The sequence below is a fragment of the Aotus nancymaae genome, unplaced genomic scaffold, assembly GCF_030222135.1.
Source record: "Aotus nancymaae isolate 86718 unplaced genomic scaffold, 86718_ANA_hifiasm-v0.15.2.pri h1tg000059l, whole genome shotgun sequence".
Taxonomy (NCBI): domain Eukaryota; kingdom Metazoa; phylum Chordata; class Mammalia; order Primates; family Aotidae; genus Aotus; species Aotus nancymaae.
The window spans coordinates 8653168-8675274 of record NW_026988473.1 but is presented as its reverse complement, the minus strand read 5'-3'; the positions used below and the strand labels follow the sequence as shown (position 1 = coordinate 8675274).

At 52.4% G+C, this 22107-nt stretch overlaps 2 protein-coding genes across 3 annotated transcripts; one reads left to right on the top strand and one right to left on the bottom strand.

The window, feature by feature from the left end:
* The first annotated feature begins 538 nt into the window (after positions 1 to 538).
* On the top strand, positions 539 to 17510 carry BEST1 (bestrophin 1). Of its 2 annotated transcripts, none has more exons than XM_012454404.2 (11): positions 539 to 939; positions 2713 to 2900; positions 6712 to 6806; positions 7244 to 7477; positions 8447 to 8601; positions 9016 to 9093; positions 9765 to 9917; positions 12272 to 12352; positions 12670 to 12821; positions 14910 to 15548; positions 17330 to 17510. In XM_012454404.2, the coding sequence occupies exons 2-11, from the start codon at positions 2749 to 2751 to the stop codon at positions 17346 to 17348; spliced, it is 1758 nt and encodes a 585-aa protein (XP_012309827.2). In that variant the 5' UTR covers positions 539 to 939; positions 2713 to 2748; the 3' UTR covers positions 17349 to 17510. The 2 variants fall into 2 exon arrangements, with proteins under 2 accessions (XP_012309827.2, XP_064220884.1); XM_064364814.1 differs by lacking the exons at positions 539 to 939; positions 2713 to 2900 and adding exons at positions 6250 to 6346; positions 6441 to 6529.
* Positions 17511 to 17827: 317 nt separating this feature from the next.
* On the bottom strand, positions 17828 to 21193 carry FTH1 (ferritin heavy chain 1). The gene is made up of 4 exons (XM_021676896.2): positions 20886 to 21193; positions 19213 to 19359; positions 18831 to 18956; positions 17828 to 18735 (listed from the first exon to the last, which is right to left on the bottom strand). The coding sequence occupies exons 1-4, from the start codon at positions 20997 to 20999 to the stop codon at positions 18571 to 18573; spliced, it is 552 nt and encodes a 183-aa protein (XP_021532571.2). The 5' UTR covers positions 21000 to 21193; the 3' UTR covers positions 17828 to 18570.
* Between the last annotated feature and the right edge of the window lie 914 nt (positions 21194 to 22107).

Sequence of the window (22107 nt, the reverse complement as noted above, 5' to 3'; positions counted from 1 at the left end):
ATTAAAATTGAATCACATGCCGAGATTTTCACCAGCTGCCCTTGGGGATCTGGGCACATATTCCCATATTGCACCAGCTGGCTGGAAGCCGGCAGCATAAACTCCAAGGCTGCTCTGTCAACCCCCACCAGACTCACCCCCAACTGGAGCTGCGGCAGGCTACTCCTTCCATCTCTCTGAGGCAATCTACTAATGGACCCTGCCAACCAATCACAGCCAGAATAACACATGATGTCACCAGCAACCAATCAGAGCTCCTCACCAGTATACGCAGAATTCTGTCATTCTACTAGGATGATGAGATTCCCAAGCTACACCATCCTTTTCAGATAAGGACACTGAGGCTGAGAGAGGAGCTGAAACCCACCCAGGGTCACCACACACAGGTGGCAAGGCTGGGACCAGAAACCAGGACTTCTGATTGCAGCCCAGTATTCATTCTTTCCACAGCTCACAGGGCTGTCAAGGACCCCAGGGCCTGGGCAGAGGCTCCTCCTCCCTGGAGAGTCAAGGCACTCCAGGGAGGAGTCAGAGCACTCCAGAGAGGAGTTGAGGCTCAGCACAGCCTCCCAACTCCCTCAGGGGTCAGAATACTGGTGGAGCAGATCCCTCAACCTCTGGATTTTAGGGCCATGGTAGAGGGAGTGTTACCCAAAGTTCCAGTCGTGGTCTCAGCCCAATGCCTCCCAAGAAGAAATTAGAGGGGCCCTGGCCAGGCTGTGCTGGCCATTGCTTCTGAGCAGATTACAAGGAGGGACCAAGACAAGGGCCCCTTTGTGGAAGCTTTGGCTTAGGGAGTCAAGTGACAGTTCAGCCCTCACGTGGGCAGCGCCAGCCTCTAAGTGTGGGCAGGGGCACTGGCCACAGAGTCCCAGGGAGTCCTACCAGCCTAGTGGCCAGACCTTCTGTGGGATCACCGGACCAGCCTGGAACCCACCTGTGAGTAGAAGGTGCCCCAGGTGGACTGGGCTGGGGCTTTGACGAGTTCTGGGTTGGATGGCCGCCTTGCGTATGTGTGTGGGATGTGCACACACAGGCAGCACATGCGTGACTGTGTGGGCACTTGTCTGTGCAAAGGCCCTGAGGTGGGAATGAGCTTGGTGTGCATTAGGCACAGCCAGCCAGTGTAGCTGCAGCCAAAACACACGGGGAAAGAATGGAGGGGACATCAATCACTGCTTCAGTAAATGTTCATCGAGTGCCCTCTATGAGAACACACAGGAGGAGCTTCCATTCTGAGGACGAAACAGGCAGTAAACAGGCAGATATCCCGTTTAATTTCAAGTAGTGGTAAGTGCTGTGTAGAAATATCAAGCAAGGCGAGGAGACAGTGAGCACCAGTGGCACTGGGGCTCTATTTCCAGGTAGGATGGTTGGGAACATCCCGTCTTTTTTTTTTTTTTTTTTCCCCGAGACAGAATCTCACCCCATCACCCAGGCTGGAGTGCAATGGTGTGATCTTGGCTCACTGCAACCTCCCCTTCCTGGGTTCGAGCAATTCTCCTGCCTCAGCCTGCCAAGTAGCTGGGATTACAGGCGCATGCCACCACGCCCAGATAATTTTTTGTATCTTGAGTAGAGATGGGTTTTCACCAACCTGGCCAGGCTGGTCTCAAACTCCTGATCTCATGATCTGCCTGCCTTGGCCTCCCAAAGTGCTGGGATTCCAGGTGTAAGCCACCGTGCCCGGCCGGGGACATCCTTTCTAAAGGTAACCTGGAATGGGAAGGAGCCATCCAGGTATCTCAGGTAGAGCTTCCTCCAGGCAGGAAGATGAGCAGGTGGAAAGGCCCTGGGGCCACCATTCAGTAAACATTGTTTGCACATCTCTACCAGCTAGGTTCGGTTCTGGGAATGGGAATACGGTGGTGGACAGCGCTGCCTGGCCCCTTCCATACTTCTCACAGGAGGGTGGTTATGAGAGCTTGGGAGCTAATGAACAAGATGGGCTAAGAACACTGCCTAGCTCAGAGGACCCGAGCTCAGTGTGTAGACATTGCTGCTGTTACTACTGCCTTTGTCATTATACAATTTTTTTTTAGAGGCAGGGTTTCATGGTGTTAGCCAGGATGGTCTTGATCTCCTGACCTCGTGATCCGCCCGCCTCGGCCTCCCAAAGTGTTGAGATTACAGGCGTGAGCCACCGTGCCCGGCACAATTTTTTTTAAGTCAGCGTTTCACTCTTGTTGCTCAGGCTGGAGTGCAGTGGCATGATCTCGGCTCACTGCAACCTCCGCCTCCCAGGTTCAAGCAATTTTCCTACCTCAGCCTCCCGAGTAGCTGGGATTATAGGCACCTGTGCCACAGCCAGCTAAATTTTTGTATATTTAGTAGAAATGAGGTTTTGCCATGTTGGCCAGGCTGGTCTCGAGCTCCTGACCTCAGGTGATCCACCCATCTTGGCTTCCCAAAGTGCTGGAACTACAGGTGCGAGCCACTGTGCCTGGCAATCATACAAAATTAAAGGCACATGGCAACGCACACACCTATCTATATCTTCCCCGAAGGCTGTGGGCAGCCTGTGGGCTCACTTTCTTGGGTTTCCACCTTCAACAGGCAGTCAGAGCTGGCAGGGCCTTGGAGACCACTTCATCCACCTCCTGGGTCCCTATGGAAGAGCTGAGACCCAGAGCAGGGAAGGGTCCTGACAGGCTCCGACCAGGGCCTCTGATCCCTACCAGCCCCCAATCAGCATCTCTCGCTGTCTACCAGGACCCAAGCCCAGCTGCTGGAGCGCAGTGCCTGGCCATGACCATCACCTACACAAGCCAAGTGGCTAATGCCCGCTTAGGCTCGTTCTCCCGCCTGCTGCTCTGCTGGCGGGGCAGCATCTACAAGCTGCTGTATGGAGAGTTCTTCATCTTCCTGCTCTGCTACTACATCATCCGCTTCATTTATAGGTAAAGCTGGCAGGGCTGGGGCCGAGGGCCTGGGAGGGATGTGGCTGGGGCTGGGAGCTCCTGGGGGCCTCTGACAGCCGGGGGCCAATGCACCAGTTCACTACAAGACTAAGCTGAGCTCCTAACCAGGTCCTGGGCACTGGAGCCAAGGCTGGGGCTGGGGGCTGGGGAGAGAAAAGAAGTCAGACTGAGAGGCTGCTCAACCCAGCCAGCAGGGTTTTAGCCACCCTCCCTCCAACACCGGGAGGAGCCCTGGAGCCCAGGCTTTGCCTGGCCCCACTCAAATGGCCTGTTTTATTGAATCCCACACAGACTCAGAAGCCCACATGGTACATAAAAACAAAGAGAGAGGCTGGGCACAGTGGCTCATGCCTGTAATCCCAGCAGTTTGGGAGGCCAAGGCGGGTGGATCACCTGAGGTCGGGAGTTCAAGACCAGCCTGACCAACATGGAGAAACCCTGTCTCTACTAAAAATACAAAATTAGCTGGGCATGGTAGTGCATACCTGTAATCCCAGCTACTTTGGAGGCTGAGGCAGGAGAATCACTCGCAGCCAGGTGGCAGAGGTTGCGCTCTGTCTGGGCAACAAGAGCAAAACTCTGTCTCAAAAAACAAACAAACAAAACAAAGAGAGAGACAGAGTCTCACTGTGTTGTCCAGGCTGGTCTCGAACTCCTAGACTCAAGCAATCCTCCTGCCTCAGCCTCCCAAGGTGCTGGGATTACAGATATGAGCCACTGCGCCTGGCTGACCACATGGTACTTTTTGTTGGTTTGTTTTTTGAGACAGGGTCTCACTGTCACCCAGTGAGTGCAGTGGGCATGATCTTGGCTCACTGCAACCTTTGCCTCCCATTTTCAAGTATTCTCCTGCCTTAGCCTCCTGAGTAGCTAGAATTATAGGCACACACCACCACGTCTGGCTAATTTTTTTTTTTTTTTTTTTTTTTTGGTATTTTTAGTAGAGACGGCATTTCGTCATGTTGGCCAGGCTGGTCTCGAACCCCAGACCTCAAGTAATCTGCCCACCTCAGCCTCCCAAAGTGCTAGGATTACAGGTGTCAGCCACCACGCCTGGCCCACATGGTATATTTTAAGAATTATTTTTTAATTAAAATGTTTATCTAAGGCCAGCAGCAGTGACTCATGTCTATAATCGCAGCACTTTGAGAAGCCAAGTTTGGAGGATCACTTGAGCCTAGAAGTTCAGCCTGGACAACATAGTGAAATCCTGTCTCTACCAAAAATTTTAAAAATTAGCTGGGAGTGGTGGCATTTGCCTTTGGTCCCAGCTACTTGGGAGGCTGGAACATAGTTCACTGCAGCCTCAACCTCACAGGCTTAAGCCATTCTCTGAAAAGCAAACAAAAGGCCAGGTGCGTGGCTCATGCCTGTAATCCCAGCACGTTGGGAGGCTGAGGCAGGCAGATCACCTGAGGTCAGGAGTTCGAGACCAGCCTGACCAACACGGAGAAATCCCATCTCTACTAAAAATAAAAAAAAAAATTAGCCGGGTATGGTGGCGCATGCCTGTAATAATACCAGCTACTTGTGAGACTGAAGCAGGAGAATAGCTTGAACCCGGGAGGCAGAGGTTGTGGTGAGCCGAGATCATGCCACTGCATTTCAGGCTGGGCAACAAGAGCAAAACTCAATCTCAGAAAAAAAAGAAGAAAGAAAAGCAAACAAAATAATGTTTCTCTGGGCCAGGCGCGGTGGCTCACGCCTGTAATCCCAGCACTTTGGGAGGCCGAGGCGGGTGGATCACGAGGTCAAGAGATCGAGACCATCCTGGCCAACATGGTGGAACCCCATCTCTACTAAAAATACAAAAATTACCTGGGCGTTTGGCACGCGCCTGTAGTCCCAGCTACTTGGGAGGTGGAAGAATCACTTGAACCCAGGAGGTGGAGGTTGCAGTGAGCCGAGACTGTGCCACTGTGCTCCAGCCTGGCAACAGAGCAAGACTCTGTCTCAAAAAAAAAAAAATAATGTTTCTCTGACAATAAATCACATGGTACACAGACTATATGATATAATCACAGACTATATGATAGTATTTTAAACTGAAAAAGCATTCATGATTACATGGATTGTAAAATATCAAATACATAAAATTCTTGAGATCCTAATAATGCTAGGAACAAAGCACATTTTATTTTTACTAGGGCATCAATGTATTTTTTAAAAAGTTAGGGCCAGGCACAGTGACTCACACCTGTAATCCCAGCACTCTGAGAGGCCAAGGCAGGAGGATCACTTAAGCCCAAGAGTTTAGGACCAGCCTGAGCAACATAGTGAGATCCTGTCTCTATAAAAAAATCAAAAAATTATCTGAGCATGGTGGCTTACGCATGTAGTCCCTCCCAGCTACTCAGGAGGCTGAAGCAGGAGGATTGCTTGAGCCCAGGAGGCTGAGGCTGCAGTGAGTCATGATCGTGCCACTGCACTCGAGCCTGGGTAACGGAGCAAGATCCTGTCTCAAACAAAACAAAACAACAATAAACCAAGAACGTTTAAACAATAAAGTAGAGGACAGATATAATCACAAAATATAGACAGCATTTTAAATTGAAAAAGTACTAATGACTACAATGGATTGTAAAACATCAAAGGCATAAAATTCTTGAGTTCCTCATAATACTAATAACAAAGCACATTGGTCTTCGGCTTTTACTTGGGGACCAATGTACGCTGAAAAAAGTCAGACTTCAGTTTTTAGAGCAGTTTTAAGTTCACAGCAAAATTGAGCAGAAGGTAGAGTTCTCATATGTGTCTATCCTCCTCCCCCTGCCCCTAGCCTCCCCACTATCAACACCCCACACTACAGCGGTAGATTTATTACAATCCCTGAACCCACACTGACACATCACTATCACCCAAAGTCCATAGCGTACAGCAGGGTCACTCTTTGGGCTGTACATTCCGTGGGTTTGGATAAATGTGTAATGATGTTTCCACCATCGAAGCATCAGGCAGAGTGGTTTCACTGCTCTAATAAAATCTTCTGCATGGCTATTCACCCCTCTCATTAAAGCCAAACAGTCTTTGTTCCTTTTTTCTTTTTCGTTTTTAGAGACAGGGTCTCGCTCTGTCACCCAGGCTGAAGTGCAGTGGCAACCACGGCCCACTGCAGCCTTCAACTCCTAGGCTCAAGTGATCATCCTACCTCAGCCTCCAGTGGCTAGGACTGCAGGCATGCGGCTACCGCACCTGGTTAATTTTTTGTAGAGATGGGGTCTTGCTATGTTGCCCAGGCTGGCCTTGAACTCCTGGTCCTGCCTCAGCGTTCCAGAGCTCGCTCTGGGATTACAGGCTTGAACCATTGTTTCAACCTGATTTTTTTTTTTAAGAGATGGGGTTTCACCATGTTGGCGAGGCTGGTCTCGAATTCCCGACCTCAAGTGATTCGCCCACCAAGGCCTCCCAAAGTGCTGGGATTACAGGTGTGAGCCACTGCGCAGGACCTCGACCTGCTTTTAAACAACTGACCCTTGGCTGCTTTCAAAGGGTCAGCGTGTCTGAAATTGACCTCTGCAGCAGGACCTTCCTTTCTACACACCTCCCAGTGGCCAGTGTGAGGATTCTCCTCATAAGAAACCACTGGAGCGGGCCTCTAGCCTGTCCAGGTTTGTGGCTGCACAAGGAATATCATGGACCTGGCTCAGTCCTCAGGAGGGGCCCTGGGCTGGGGAAAAGGTGGGACAGCATCGAGGCAGTCCCACTCCTACCCAGGGTCGGACTAGACCTGGGGACAGCCTCAGCCATCTCCTCGCTGCGTCCACACATGTCCACCCCACCCCCACCCCAGGCTGGCCCTCACGGAGGAGCAGCAGCTGATGTTTGAGAAGCTGACTCTGTATTGCGACAGCTACATCCAGCTCATCCCCATTTCCTTCGTGCTGGGTGAGCCCCCCTTCCTGCTGTTCTGGCTCCCCGTGGCCGCCCAGGCTGCAGACAGGCCGGGGGTGGACCACGAAGAGCTGGGTCTAGGGGCTGGGGTGGGGAATGGGGGGACGCCAGCGGCAGGTCGGCGCCTCTCTGTAGTTCAGGGAAATGTGCGGACTGCAGCCAGAGAGACTGAAGTTAGACGTTAGGTAAGACGTCCTGCTGTTAGGAAGCGCTGACATCATGGTCCCTGGAGCCCCTGCGCGGGAGGTGAGAGGCTCTGGCGGATTTCTGGGACCAGCAGGGGGACCTCCGGGAGACAGAATCCTTGGGGCTCTCGCGCTGGGGCTAGGCCCGCTCGCAGCAGAGAGCTGGAGGAGCTGAGGCGTCGCCGCGCGCTGGGCCCTGGGCTCTGGCCGCAGCCCGGCCCCTCGCCCCCCGCCCCTCCTGCCCAGGCTTCTACGTGACGCTGGTCGTGACCCGCTGGTGGAACCAGTACGAGAACCTGCCGTGGCCAGACCGTCTCATGAGCCTGGTGTCGGGCTTCGTCGAAGGCAAGGACGAGCAGGGCCGGCTGCTGCGGCGCACGCTCATCCGTTACGCCAACCTGGGCAACGTGCTCATCCTGCGCAGCGTCAGCACCGCGGTCTACAAGCGCTTCCCCAGCGCCCAGCACCTCGTGCAAGCCGGTGGGCGGGGCGGGAGCGAATGGGCGGAACGGGGCGGAGCCAGGGTGGAGATGGGCGTGGCCGGAATGGAAGATGGGTGGAGCTAAAGTCCCCTGGACTGTGGAGGAGGGGAATTGGGTGGAGCCAGGAGTGGGGTGGGGCCAAGATTTGGGGGTCCAATTGGGCGGGATAGAGTTGGGTGTCTAAAGGTGGGGCGAGGCCAGGAGCCTGCTCTCCGAGAGTGGGAGTTTGAGGCAGGGCTAAGGACCCTTGAGGGATAAGGGAAAGAAGGGTGGTGGCTTGGGAACTGGTGAGGTACTAGGTTCTACCTCCCTCTGCCCTCGCCCCTCCTGATCTCCGGTTTCCACTCTGGAGTTCTGCAACATCCGTCTATGACTCCCCCTCGGCCTTGCGTGACCTGGTCCTAGTTAATAAAACAGACCCAGGCTAAGCGTGGTGACTGTCGCCTGCAATCCCAGCGCTTTGGGAGGCAAAGGTGGGACGATCGCTTGAGCCCAAAAGTTTGAGACTTCCATGGGCAACATAGTGAAACACCTATCTCTACAAAAACATTAAAAATTAGCCGGGCTATGGTGGCATGTGCCACTACGGTGGGCCCAGTGTACAGGCACACTACGGGCATGGTGGCATGTGCCTGTAGTCTGAGGCAGGAGGATCACTTGAGCCCAGGAGTTCCAGGCTGTAGCAAGCTAGATCGCATCACTGCACTCCAACCTGGGTGACAGAGCCAGACCATGTCTCTGGAAATGAATTAATAATAAATAAATAGATAAATACCCTGCCCACATGCTCAGCCCAGAATAGCACATAGTAGGTGCTCAGAATTTTTTGTTGTTGTTGAAAGAAAGAGGATGGCAAAGGAGTGCTGAGGTCTGTATAGGTCAGCAGGTCCTGGCCTGGCCGCCAGGTGCCAGCCACGCGCCTCCTGCAGGTTCTTCCACCCACCTCCTTCTTCGCTCCCCTCTGCAGGCTTTATGACCCCAGCAGAACACAAGCAGTTGGAGAAACTGAGCTTACCACACAACATGTTCTGGGTGCCTTGGGTGTGGTTTGCCAACCTGTCAATGAAGGCATGGCTTGGAGGTCGAATCCGGGACCCTATCCTGCTCCAGAGCCTGCTGAACGTGAGCCCACTGTACAGACAGGGCTGCCGCAGGGTGGGAAGAGTTGGGGTCCACAGGAAACAAGGTTTCCTACAAAGAGAAGGCTGGGGGCCTCTAGGGTCTTCCCAGAGCCTGAGGTAGGGTTGCAGAATCTTTTCCAACAGCATTCCATAGCCAGAGATGGTCCCTCCTCATAGGCCCCTCCCTCCTCTCCCAGTCTGTGAGGTCCTGGCTCCTTTTTGATAGATGAGGAAGCTGAGACACAAAGAGGTTTAGTGAGCTGCCCATGACCACACAGCCAGGGATGGACCATGAGCACCAGACCCTGGTGCCTGGAGAAGAGGTGGAGGTGAACCTGGGTTGTGGGGTGGGGCGGCGAGCCCAGGGTGGGGGCAGGTGGTGTTCAGAACCCCATCCCTCCCTGCTGCCCTCCAGGAGATGAACACCTTGCGCACTCAGTGTGGACACCTGTATGCCTACGACTGGATTAGTATCCCACTGGTGTACACACAGGTGAGGACGACGCTAGTGAGGCTGCCCCTTTGGGAAACTGAGGCTAGAAGGACCAAGGAAGCAGCAGGGATGGGAAAGGCTCACCTAGAGGCTGAGTAAATTGCTCTTCCTGGGAGTTGGGTCCTCACTTTGAAGTTGGGCCTGGACTTTGAAGTGCTGAGTTCTAAGAGTCCAGGCTCCTGCCTGGCTCAGTAGAGGCAGTGTGATTATCCCCATTTTAGAGAGAGGTTGGCCAGGCACAGTGGCTCACGCCTGTAAACCCAGCACATTGGGAGGCTGAGGCAGGCGTACTCCTCCCTGAGGTCAGGAGTTGGAGACCAGCCTGGCCAATATGGCGAAACCCAGTGTCTACTAAAAATACAAAAATTAGCTGGGCATGGTGGCACATGCCTGTAATCCCAGCTACTCAGTAGGCTGAGGCAGGAGAATTGCTTGAATCCAGGAGGCAGAGGTTGCAGTGAGCTGAGATCACACCTCTGCACTTCAGCCTGAGCAACAGAGTAAGACTCTGTCTCAAAAAAAATAAAAATTAAAAAGAGGGGTTGACAGAGACCCTAAGTCACATGAGTGTGCAAGTCAGAACAAGTCTCCTGTCTCGGACCCCAGCCCCAGGAGCATCTGATTCAGGGTTCCTGCCTCGCCCTTTGCTGCCACACCCCTCCTCCTCCCAGGTGGTGACCGTGGCAGTGTACAGCTTCTTCCTGACTTGTCTAGTTGGGCGGCAGTTTCTGAACCCGGCCAAGGCCTACCCTGGCCATGAGCTGGACCTCGTGGTGCCTGTCTTCACGTTCCTGCAGTTCTTCTTCTATGTTGGCTGGCTGAAGGTGAGCCTCTCCAGGGCCCCGCTGGGCTGGAGGCACAGCCAGAGGGGTCATGGCCAGCAGCCACCTGAAAGGAGGATGCAGTGTCAGGAAAGGAAGTTCTCATGGGTAGAAAGCAGCAAGCAGGGCCCCGACCACAGCCCTCTGGTCTGCGCTTTCCTGTGTTGTTACACATGAGGAAACGGAGACTACAGGGCGGCTTTCTTGAGGCCTGGGTCTCCTTCTGGAGGCTGCACCCAAGGCCCAGACTTAGCAGCTTGGGGGACAGGGAGAGCTCAGTCTAACCACGTGCTGCTCCCTCAAGAGAATATTCTTCAAACGTCTGTCCGGAGAAAGGGGGATTCATGGAATAGGAGTGGCACTGGCAGGCCCCGCTGGTGAGGCTGTTAAAATGCAGGCTTTGAATGAAGAGACCCCCAAACAGGCTTTGTGTGAGCAACATGGCTGTTTATTCACCTGAGGCCGAAAAGGGCGTCAGCGAAGGGCAGTGGGAGAGGACTTGGTTTTATAGGTTTGGGGCGGGCAGTGGAAAGTTACAGAGTGAGATCAGTTACAGTGGTGGGGTAGGGGCAAGGAGTATACGTTACCACCGTAAGTACAGTTACAATGGCAGGTGGGGTAAGAGTAGTTAAGATGGTAGAGTTGGGTGAGGAGTATTCACATTATCATAAAAACAGTTAAGATGGCAGGGTGGGCTGAGGGGAAGCTTATGTTGCGGGGGTGGAAGCTCCGTTGGGCAATGGGGGGTGCGGTGATCAGCAGAGGCAGGCAGGACTTTAGACTTTCTGGGTCCAGGCTTGCACATGGAGGCCTGACAGAGGCCACTTCTCATCTCTGCTTAAAACAAAGCCGGGAGGCCGGGCATGGTGCCTCACGCCTGTAATCCCAGCACTTTGGGAGGCCAAGGCAGGCGGATCACCTGAGGTCAGGAGTTCAAGACCAGCCTGGCCAACATGGTGAAACCCCGTCTCTACTAAAAATACAAAAATTAGCTGGACATGGTGGCGGGTGCTTATAATCCCAGCTACTTGGGAGGCTGAGGCAGAGAATTGCTTGAATCCAGGAGGCAGAGGTTGCAGTGACCGTAGATCGTGCCATTGCACTCCATCCTGGGTGAGAGAGCAAGACTCTGTCTCAAAAAAGAGATTTTTTGAGGCAGATTGGCACCACCTCTCCTTATTCAAGATGCCTGTTGGGGGGTCTCGTTCCCCACCTTAAGTGGCTGGTATTTCCTCCCACCACACCCAGTACTCCGAACAGCAGCTCTGAATCACAGTTTTCTCTCTACCTGTCTTTCCTTCCTTCTGTTATCCACCCACTCTCTCTCCCTTCCTGCCCTTCTTTATTTTTTGGTAGTGGGGGTGGAAGTCTCCCTGTCTGCTCTTCCTGTCCATGTCTCTCTCTTTCTCTCTCTCTCTCTCTCTCTCACACACACACATTCCTATTCCTCTAAATTCCACCTGCCCCCCAGTTATCTTTGGTTTCTACAAATCAAAACAAATCACACTTTTATGCTTGAAATTCTCCAAAGTGCAGCTGGGCGAGGTGGCTCACGCCTGTAATCCCAGCACTTTGGGTGGCTGAGGTGGGCAGATCACCTGAGGTCGGGAGTTCAAGACCAGCCTGACCAACATGGAGAAACCCCATCTCTACTAAAAATACAAAATTACCTGGGCGTGGTGGCACATGCCTGTAATCCCAGCTACTCGGGAGGCTGAGGCAGGAGAATTGCTTGAACCCAGGAGGCGGAGGTTGCAGTGAGCTGAGATCACTCCATTGCACTCCAGCCTAGGCAACAGAGTGAGACTCCATCTCAAATTTAAAGAAAGAAAGAAAGAGAGAGAAAGAAAGAAAGATTAATAAGAAGAAAAAAGAAATTCTCCAAGGTGCCCCAGTGGCCTACAAGATGTCCCCTGGACCCCTAAGGCAGCTTGTCACCTCTTTGGAGCTTTGTTAGGGCATTTTAGAGATTACTATCCAGGAATCTGCCCTCCTGGACCGCCCTTTAGTTCAGCACATCTTCAGAGTGTATCTCTATTGGATGAATGAATACAATTATGCAACAGGATAAGATGCATGAGGTGACATAAAGGTGATGACTCCTCCGAGTGACACACACAGGGACAGCTGTAGATGTGCAGGGAAGGACTGGGTCAGGAGAGTTAGAGGGCCTGTGTCCAGAAGTGTGTAGGTGCCCATAAGTGTGGGGGCCTGGAGCCCTAAACTCTGGCTTTGAAGACAGTGGTCAGGCAGGAAGGGTGTGATGGGGTGTAGAAATGGCAGCCCTGAGTTTAAGTGGGGAGGCTGGCGTTGAGGAGTTCTGCCTGAGGGTTTACAGAGCCTCACCTGTCCCCAAGGTGGCAGAGCAGCTCATCAACCCCTTCGGAGAGGATGATGATGATTTTGAGACCAACTGGATTGTTGACAGGAATTTGCAGGTATGGAGAGAGGGAGAGAGGCCATACCATGGACCTTCCCCAAAGGGGGCCCAAAGACAGGACCCCACTGTTCTGCAGGGAGGTCTCATGGTGAATTATCACCCCTTCCCCTCCTCCCTCCTGCAGCCAGTCCTTCACTCACAGGATTCTCACCTCAATCTTTGAGGCGACAGGCGGGCACCCATCTCCTCATTTCACAGGCAGGGAAACTGAGTTCAAGAGAGAGGGAAGTGATTCCTCCTAGTCATCAGGCAAGTACAAGCTCCTGCCTGGCATGACCTTTCTGTGGGACTTCTCCTTCTGTCCCTGGTGACCAGGTGTCCCTGTTTGCTGTGGATGAGATGCACCAGGACCTGCCTCGGATGGAGCCGGACATGTACTGGAATGAGCCCGAGCCCCAGCCCCCCTACACAGCTGCTTCCGCCCAGTTCCGCCGAACCTCCTTTATGGGCTCCACCTTCAACATCAGGTGTGGCGAGTGCTACCAAAAGGACAGCCAGTGATCAGTGATGCAGTGGAACATTAGGACCTAGCTTCTTCTGTCATCCAGAACTATATTTTCTTTTTTCTTTTTCTTTTTTTTTTTTGAGAGGGTGTTGCTCTGTCACCTAGGCTGGAGTGCAGTGGTGTAATTTCAGCTCCCTGCAGCCTCCGCCTCCTGGGTTCAAGTGATTCTGCTGCCTCAGCCTCCCGTAGCTGGAATTACAGGTGCCCATCACCATGGCCAGCTAATTTTTGTACTTTTCATAGAGACGGGGTTTCACCATGTTGGCCAGGCTGGTCTCGAACTCCTGACCTCAAGTAATCCGCCCACTTTGGCCTCCCAAAGTGCTGGAATTACAGGTGTCAGAACTATGTCTTCTGATAAGCTAGGGTGCTTGGATAGGAAGTGGAAGTGAGGTTCCCTGGGATGTGGGAGGAGCAGCAAATATGTCCCAGCAAGCAGCCATGTCATCACAGGTACCTCCTGAATTGACTTTGTTCTACAGAGTAAAGGCCTCAGGCTGCCCACAGCAGCCAGACTTACCTCCACACGGGCCCACTGCCCTGATTCGATCCAAATCCCTCTTGATCTGCAGTGGGCTGAAGGGCTGTCCCAGCTGGTCCTGTCTCCCCAGGATGACAGAGTTGAGAGGGCCTTGGAGAGTGCTGGGCACACGTCAGGGTTTATACTCCAGGTTTTCTTCCACAGTATCCAGAGCTGTTCTTCACTTGTTCATTTTTGTTTTGTTGGTTTTTTGAGACGGAGTTTTGCTCTGTCACCAAGGAAGGAGTGCAGTGGCGCGATCTCAGCTCACTGCAACCTCCTCTTCCCGGGTTCAAAGGATTCTTTTGCCTCAGCCTCCTGAGTAGCTGGGATTACAGGTGCCCACCACCATGCCCGGTGAATTCTTGTATTTTTAGTAGAGACAGGGTTTTACCATGTTGGCCAGGCTGATCTCAAACTCCTGACCTCAGGTGATCCGCCTGCCTCGGCCTCCCAAACTGCTGGGATGACAGGCATGAGCCACTGCACCCAGCTGCTTGTTCTTTTATTTTTTTTAATTTTTTTTTTAAAGATGGGGTTTCACCATGATGGCCATGCTGGTTTTGAACTCCTGACCTCAGGTGATCCACCCGCCTCAGCCTCCCAAAGTGCTGGGATGACAGGCATGAGCCACCACACCCAGCTGCTTGTTCTTTTAAAGACCAAACATCCTACTAAACTGCAATCAGATTAACTAGAGTCTATAGTTAGTGTGAGTAAGGGGTTGGGAAGGTGATCAAATGAAAGCTGGGGGCTGGCTTAAGTCAGAAACATTTCTGGAGGATGACTTTGAGCCCTACATGAACTGTACCCCAGTAGCTGAAGGTTGAGGAGGGGGAAAAGCTAAAAACAGGACGATAAAGTGTAGACCTTGTCTCCAAGGAATACACTATTTACACAGGGAGCTCAAACCCAAGCCCCAAACTCTGTATACAAAGTTACAAAGTACTGGATGTCTAGGAAAGGGATAGAACGTGGAACACAGTCACACCTTTGGCTGCCTGCGAGGTGGCTTCCAGCTGAGTCTGGAACTGGGCCTTGGAACATGGGGACAATCTGAACTTGGGCAAGGGCAGGCCATACTCTGTGGTAGTTAAGCTGTCCCTTACAGGGTAAAGGTCTTGGGCTCCCAGGATGCCTGTTGCCAGGAAGCCAAACTTCTCTTTGTGGATGTCGCTCCCAGTTGGAACCACAAATCTCTGGCATTGCCAGAGTCACTCATGGGCCTGATCTGAACCACTCATGCCAGGGGACCAGTGGTTCTGACTGCCTGGAGCGAGGAGTTTTAAAGGAAGCATGTAAAGGGTTGGATGTTAACTCTGGTCAAGAGGGAGTCAAAGACCAGTGAGGTGAGCCAGGCCTGGAGGGGTCACTGGGAGGTACAGAGGGGTCAGGAGAGAGGTGAGAGCTGGGGCATTGTGTGGCCTTGGCTTGGGGCAGCCGAGAGAGAGGAGAAGGTAAGGGAGAAGTAAGGCCAGGAATTGGTCCTTTGTCCACCTGCTCAGCCCTGCATCTCCTGCTTCTTTCCAGCCTGAGCAAAGAGGAGATGGAGTTCCAGCCCAATCAGGAGGACGAGGAGGATGCTCACGCTGGCATCATTGGCCGCTTCCTAGGGCTGCAGTCCCATGATCACCAGCCTCCCAGAACAAACTCAAGGACCAAACTACTGTGGCCCAAGAGGGAATCCCTTCTCCATGAGGGCCTGCCCAAAAACCACAAGGCGGCCAAACAGAACCTTAGGGGCCAGGAAGACAATAAGGCCTGGAAGCTTAGGGCTGTGGACGCCTTCAAGTCTGCTCCACTGTATCAGAGGCCAGGCTACTACAGTGCTCCACAGACACCCCTCAGCCCCACACCCATGTTCTTCCCCCCTGAGCCATCAGCGCTGTCGAAGCTTCACAGTGTCACAGGCATAGACACCAAAGACAAAAGCTTAAAGACTGTGAGTTCTGGGGCCAAGAAAAGTTCTGAATTGCTCTCGGAGAGTGATGGGGCCTTGATGGAGCACCCAGAAGTCTCTCCCATGAGGAAGAAAACTGTGGAGTTTAACCTGACAGATATGCCAGAGATCCCCGAAAATCATCTCAAAGAACCTTTAGAACAATCAACAAGCAACATACACACTACACTCAGAGATCACGTGGATCCTTACTGGGCCTTGGAGAACAGGTCTGTCCTCACCCGAACTAGAGTTTCTGCATTGCCCTGTGCATGACCCCTCTTTCCCCCACCCTATCCTCCCTTGCTCTGAGCCTACCTTTCCTCCACAATTTCCTAGGGTCCATCACTGCCAGAGCACGCTGGACCTACACCCAGCACTAGCTTGGGGTATAGACTTGGCCACCTCCACAGGGATCCTAGGGAAGTGTTTGGGACCTTTTCTTACTTCATCCAAGAGCCTGGTATCACCAGGAAGACCTATTGGGACCAGGTGAAGGAAGATGAGGTTGCGCTGACCAGGATGCTGCTGAAGGAAGTGACCGGGCTTAGCTGAGCAGGTGTTATCACTGGCCCCAACTTACTTTGGTAGCTGACCGAAAACCATGGGGTGGCAGTCAGCTGCATGACAGATGAACACTTCCCCATAACCGTTTAGGGTAGTACCCAAGTACTTCAGGAAAGGGTGGCAGGCACTGCCTCACTCCCTGTAACTGGTCGATGGTGAGGTTGAGGGTGTCCGGGGCCCTTAGGCCATTTTCTCACTGCCTGGGGGACCTCACCAAAATACTTCATGCTTCCTTGGGGTCAGCCCAAAGCTGTCACAAAACCAGATGTTTCTCTTTATTCCAGATTTCCTGGGCACTTTCACCCAATTAGAAACACCCCACTTCATCCCCAGTCATGTGGAGAGGAAGTATAACTTCCCTTTTCTCGATTCTCAAGCAGTTCCTTTCATGGTCAGAAAACCCAGCTGTTATGATTGAAAACTTAAAAGGGCAACAAATTCAGTCTTGCTTCTAGGGCTAGACACGAACTTCACAAACACCTGTGGCTTGTTTAGGAAAGGATGTTAATATTTAAGAATCTGTGGCTGAGTGTGCGGTGGCTCATGTCTGTAACCCCAGCACTTTGGGAGGCAGAGGCAGATCACAAAGTCAGGAGTCTGAGACCAGCCTGACCAGTATGGTGAAACCCCGTCTCTACTAAAAAATTCGAAAATTAGCTGGGTGTGGTGGCATGTGCCTGTAGTCCCAGCGGGAGGCCGAGGCAGGAGATTGAATCCAGGAGGCAGAGGCTGCAGTGAGCCAAGATCTCACCACTGCACTCCAGCTTGGGTGACAGAGACTCTGTCTCCAAAACAACAAAAAAGGCCAGATGTGGTGGCTCATGCCTGTAATCCTAGCACTTTCAGGCGGATCACAAGGTCAGGAGATTGAGACCAAACTGGCTAACATGGTGAAACCCCATCTCTTCTAAAAATACAAAAAATCAGCCGGATGTGGTGGTATCTGCCTGTAGTCCCAGCTACTTGGGAGGCTGAGGCAGGAGAATCACTTGAACCTGAGAGACAGAGGTTATAGTGAGCTGAGATCATGCCACTGCACTTCAGCCTGGGTGACAGAGTAAGACTGTCTCAAACAAAAATCTTGGGCTGAGTGTGGAGGCTCATGCCTGTAATCCCACCAAGGCAGGCAGATCACTTGAGGTCAGGAGTTTGAGACCAACCTGGCCAACATGATGAAACCGTCTCTACCAAAAAATACAAAAATTAGCTGGGCATTATGGCGCATGCCTGTAATCCCAGTAACTCAGGAGGCTGAGAATTGCTTGAACTGAGGAGGTGAAGGTTGCAGTGAGCCAAGATTGAGCCACTGCACTCCAGCCTGGGCAATGGAGTTAGACCCTGTCTCAGAAAAAAAAGGAAACTTTGCCTTCCTACTGCAACAATTTAGTATTTGAAATGACGGTACCTTCCATACTCATGCCATTTTCTCTCACATTCTCACTAGGGATGAAGCACATTCCTAAACTGCCTTCTAAGGGGGATGCTTCGCCAGCCAGGTCCTCTCCTGCATGTACCAGCAGAACACTGATCCAGTCACAGCAAAACAACTGTCCACAATGAAGAGTATATCCCACAACAGCCTGAATCAAATGGTTAGCCTAATAGATAAAAATCAGTTGGCCGGGCGCGGTGGCTCAAGCCTGTAATCCCAGCACTTTGGGAGGCCGAGGCGGGTGGATCACGAGGTCAAGAGATCGAGACCATCCTGGTCAACATGGTGAAACCCCGTCTCTACTAATACAAAAAATTAGCTGGGCACGGTGGCGCGTGTCTGTAATCCCAGCTACTCAGGAAGCTGAGACAGGAGAATTGCCTGAACCCAGGAGGCGGAGGTTGCGGTGAGCCGAGATCGCGCCATTGCACTCCAGCCTGGGTATCAAGAGCGAAACTCCGTCTCAAAAAAAAAAAAAAAAAAAAAAAAAAAAAATCAGTAGTCCAGGACTTCAGCCTTTAATGCCTTTTATTCATAAAAATTGTGAAAGCTAGACTGAACCATTGGAAACATTTAACTCAAGACACTGGATTCAGTGGGAAACCCTTAGTCCTGTCTGAATCCAAGACAGCCACACCTTAGTATACTGCCCAAGCTAAGGCGTTTAATACAAACATTCTCGTTTCTTTTTGATCAGCATGACTAAAACTGAACAATGGAGGCTGGGCACAGTGGCTCACACCTGTAATCCCAACACTTTGGGAGGCTGAGGTGGGCAGATGATGAGGTCATGAGTTTGAGACCAGCATGACCAACGTGGTGAAACCTCATCTCTACTAAAAATACAAAAACTAGCTGGGAATGGTGGCATGCACCTGTGATCTCAGCTACTCAGGAGGCTGAAGCAGGAGAATCACTTGAACCCAGGAGGTGGAGGCTGCAGTGAGCTGAGCCGAAATTCCTGCCACTGCACTCCAGCATGGGCGACTGGTGGTGGTGGTGGGGTGGGGGGGAACAACACTGAACGGCACTTAAAGAATCTGGAGGCTCGCCTAGATAGATTTCTGACTCATCCCAAGACCTCAAAGACAACACCTGGGTACCAAATTTCTTTATTTGAAGGAATGGTATAAAGAACTTAAGTGGATGTTTTGGTACAACTTATAGAAAAGGTAAAGGAAACCCCAATATGCATGCACTGCCTTGGTGACCAGGGAAGTCACCCCGTGGCTATGGGGAAATCAGCCTAAGGCTTAGCTTTCATTATCACTGTCTCCCAGGGTGTGCTTGTCAAAGAGATATTCTGCCAAGCCAGATTGGGGTGCTCCCATCTTGCGCAAGTTGGTCACGTGGTCACCCAATTCTTTGATGGATTTCACCTGCTCATTCAGGTAATGCGTCTCAATGAAGTCACACAACTAGAAAACAATGGGGAAGACAGTTAGTAGTCGGCTTTCCCAATCCCTAAAGCAAATGATTTCCTCCATTTATTTCCTGGGTTTCCAATACTCACATGGGGATCATTTTTGTCAGTGGCCAGTTTGTGCAGTTCCAGTAGTGACTGATTCACATTTTTTTCCAAATGTAATGCACACTCCATCGCATTCAGCCCGCTCTCCCAGTCATCATGGTCTGGTTTCTAAATGAGGACAGGTGAATGCATCTCTGCCAACTAACCTACACATCAGCAAGCCCGTCTTATCTAACCACCATGCTTTGGCAAAGAGGACATGACTATTGGCCTAATTTAGTTTAGATGGTTAAGCCTAAAAAAGCACAAAAGGCAAAAGCCCAGTGTGTCATCACTTTATAAGGGCAACTGCTAGTTTAGGTGATTTCGGACACCCCAACACTGCTAGATTACGCAGTATGACAGCCGTGGTTCTTTTGTTTACCTTGATATCCTGAAGGAAGATGCGGCCACCTCGTTGGTTCTGCAGCTTCATCAGTTTCTCAGCATGTTCCCTCTCCTCATGAGACTGGTGAAGAAAGTACTTGGCAAAGTTCTTCAAAGCCACATCATCGCGGTCAAAGTAGTAAGACTGAAAGGGGAACACTGAATGTGTTATGTTAGGGATTTCCAGACAGGTAGCTGTTGACAATCTACGGGGAGGCGAGATGGTCTTGTGAGCCTAGGCTTCCTTTCTCAAAGCACAGCATGAAAGAATCAGTGCCTAAGGAGCTTGGGGGCAGATGAGCTACTGGATTGAACCCAACAGTAGTGCTTCTATTCTAAAATAGAAAATGGAAACTTGACCCCTCAAAGTTTACTTCAAGGAACCTTTAGAATATTATGGGCATTGCCTCAAACATAGAGTGTCTTAAGGATCTGTATTAGTGCAGAGAAAACTTCTTACAGCCCGTGCCAAATCTCATTGTTTGATGAGAGGCCGGCTACTGGAGTACTGACCCTGCACTTAGTCCTTCTCTCCTCCCCACGCCTGGATTAACCACGTTAAAGCATGGTTAAAACAAATAAAACAAAGAGCTCAGGAGCTTGCCAGCTATACCGCAGATTTATTTATAAAATCAAAAACCCCCATGCAAGGTGACAAATATGGACAGTATATTGATGTAAATATACTTTTATAATAATTGTATCACAAAAATTGACTTTTGGTTTTATGTATTTGATGTAGTCAAGTGTTTCTGAAAGGCAGTGACAGTCACAGAAACACAGGCTTGTTTTCAAATCCATTTAGAACATATCTATTCTTGGAACAGTTTGGACTATCACAAGGCAATTCTAAGGAAGACTCTCAGGACACCGCCTAAGACCAGGATTTGGGAAAATTGATTCCACTAATTACTGAAAAATTTCTTGCCCAGTAACTGTCGGTTGACTTTACCCAAGAACTAGGGGTTCAATTAGTAGGTCACAACTCCACAACTCTCACCGTAAGATACATAAAAGATAAATTAAGTTCCCTAGGCGCAAGATCAGGTGACACTTCGGTGACTGCAGAAGGGGCGATTTCTAGAGATATGCTTCAATGCAAGTGGGACTTAAGAGATAAGCAGAGCCGAGAGGTGGATACGGCTGCTCAAGAGGGATCTGCCCAAAAGATAAGCCACTACCCGCCAGCCCCCAAGGGGGCTATTCGACACAGTGACCCAGCAGGCCCGCCATACCTAGGCGGATGGGAGGTGGATATCTAAGCAAAAAACGTTGGGTCTCAGGGCCAAATGCCAAAGGCAGAGGAAAAAATGGGAGCGCAAAACTCCACCTTCCTAACCGCAGGTTTCCTGCACAAGCTGCTGCCAAGTCTTACAACCCAGGATTTCTGGACGCCAAGAGCTGTTTAAAAAAAAGAAGGGTGCGCAGAGGTGGCCCTGGCCTAGGAGGGAGCGTTCCCAGGGGACAGCCAAGAACCAGCTGCCCGGACTTTCTGCGCCAGAGAAATCCTTGGAGACCTCGAGCAGCCTCCATTTTCCAGAAGGCCGCAGGGAGGCGGGGAAGCCCGCGGGCGGCCACACCCCCGGCCCGCCCCAGCGCGCGCCCCGGGAACCGCGCCCGGCCCCGGCCCGCGCCCGGCCCCGGCCCCCGCCCCGGCCCGCCCGCGCTCACCATGGACAGGTAAACGTAAGAGGCATAAAGCTCCAGGTTGATCTGGCGGTTGATGGCGGCCTCTGAATCCTGGTGGTAGTTCTGGCGCACCTGCGAAGGTGATGCGGTCGTCATGGCGGCGGCTAAGAAGAGGCGGCGGCGGTGGCTGCGCGGCGCTGGAGAGGCGGCGGGGGCCTTGGGGCGGTCCGAGGGAGCGGTGTGGAGGTGACGGAGGGCTGGCTCTGGGCAGCCGGCCGGGGTAGGGGACGAGCGCCGGGTTCCGTCCAAGCACTGTTGAAGCAGGAAACCGCGGCGACTCTCGACGAAGAACGTCTGGCGTAGCGGGCCGCTCGCTGGCTCTTATAGCGGCTGCAGCGTCAGGCCCGCCCCGGCCAATCAGTGCCTCCCGCCCCGCGCCCGCTTCTTCCGGTGGGCGCGCGGCCTCGCCCCTACGGTGGGGGAGGGGCGACCGCTGGAGGCCCTCGCATGCTCTGGCGGAGCTGGGGAGCTGGGACGGGTACCGGACGGCCTCGGGGACGGCGGTGGCGTCTCTGTGCCCCTGAGGCCCGTTTAGTGGAGTTGGAGGGAAGCTGCAAGGAGGCGCGGGAAGCCCACCTCAGAGCCCCCTGTTCTAGGGGCTCCTGGGCCTTGGAACGCGGGGAGCAGGATAGGGGAAGTAATGGGGTGATCCTGATTTCCATTTTCCCGAACGGGCACCCTGAGGCTCCTGGCCCGGGGCATGGTGTTAAAAATCATAGCGGCGGGGAAGCCCTTGTGACATCCTGCTGCAGATTGGGAATGTGGAAAGTGGACGCGGGCCTTAGGTGGCCGAGCGCACTTTCTCTTCCTCAGAGTTCAGGAAGGAGCGCGATGGAGAAGTGGGGCGCACGGCCGGTTTCGAGTCCGCCCCTGCCCTTCCGACTCCAGCGACCTTGTCCGCCTTTGGCGAAAAACAAACATGGCTCCGTGTGCAGTTTCTGCAACAAAGGCTGGGCGGGTCGGGTTTCCCTAGGGATGAGGACCACCTCCCCCGGGGGTCGTGGGGGTGAGCCACCGGGGCCTCCGAGAGAATCGGTAGTGTCGCTTCTCACCCAAGGGACATATCTCGGGTTAGAAATAAAGGAGAAGCGACGTAGATCTAACGGCGAAGCCCATCCTGAGGCCTTTTCAAAATGGCCTCTTAGCGGCCCCACTCCGTGGCCCTATTGGACAACCCTGGGTGTGTCATTGGAGAGAAGCTGAT

Excerpts from the sequence above, each read along its gene's own strand:
- BEST1 (XM_064364814.1), top strand. The coding sequence starts at position 6,269 with ATGTTGGCGAGGCTGGTCTCGAATTCCCGACCTCAAGTGATTCGCCCA. Across the intron at positions 6,807-7,243 it reads CCCCATTTCCTTCGTGCTGG|GCTTCTACGTGACGCTGGTC; the intron begins GTGAGCCCCCCT and ends CCTCCTGCCCAG. Across the intron at positions 7,478-8,446 it reads CCAGCACCTCGTGCAAGCCG|GCTTTATGACCCCAGCAGAA; the intron begins GTGGGCGGGGCG and ends TCCCCTCTGCAG.
- FTH1 (XM_021676896.2), bottom strand. The coding sequence starts at position 20,999 with ATGACGACCGCATCACCTTCGCAGGTGCGCCAGAACTACCACCAGGAT. Across the intron at positions 19,360-20,885 it reads CTTACGTTTACCTGTCCATG|TCTTACTACTTTGACCGCGA; the intron begins GTGAGCGCGGGC and ends TTCCCCTTTCAG. Across the intron at positions 18,957-19,212 it reads TCTTCCTTCAGGATATCAAG|AAACCAGACCATGATGACTG; the intron begins GTAAACAAAAGA and ends GTCCTCATTTAG.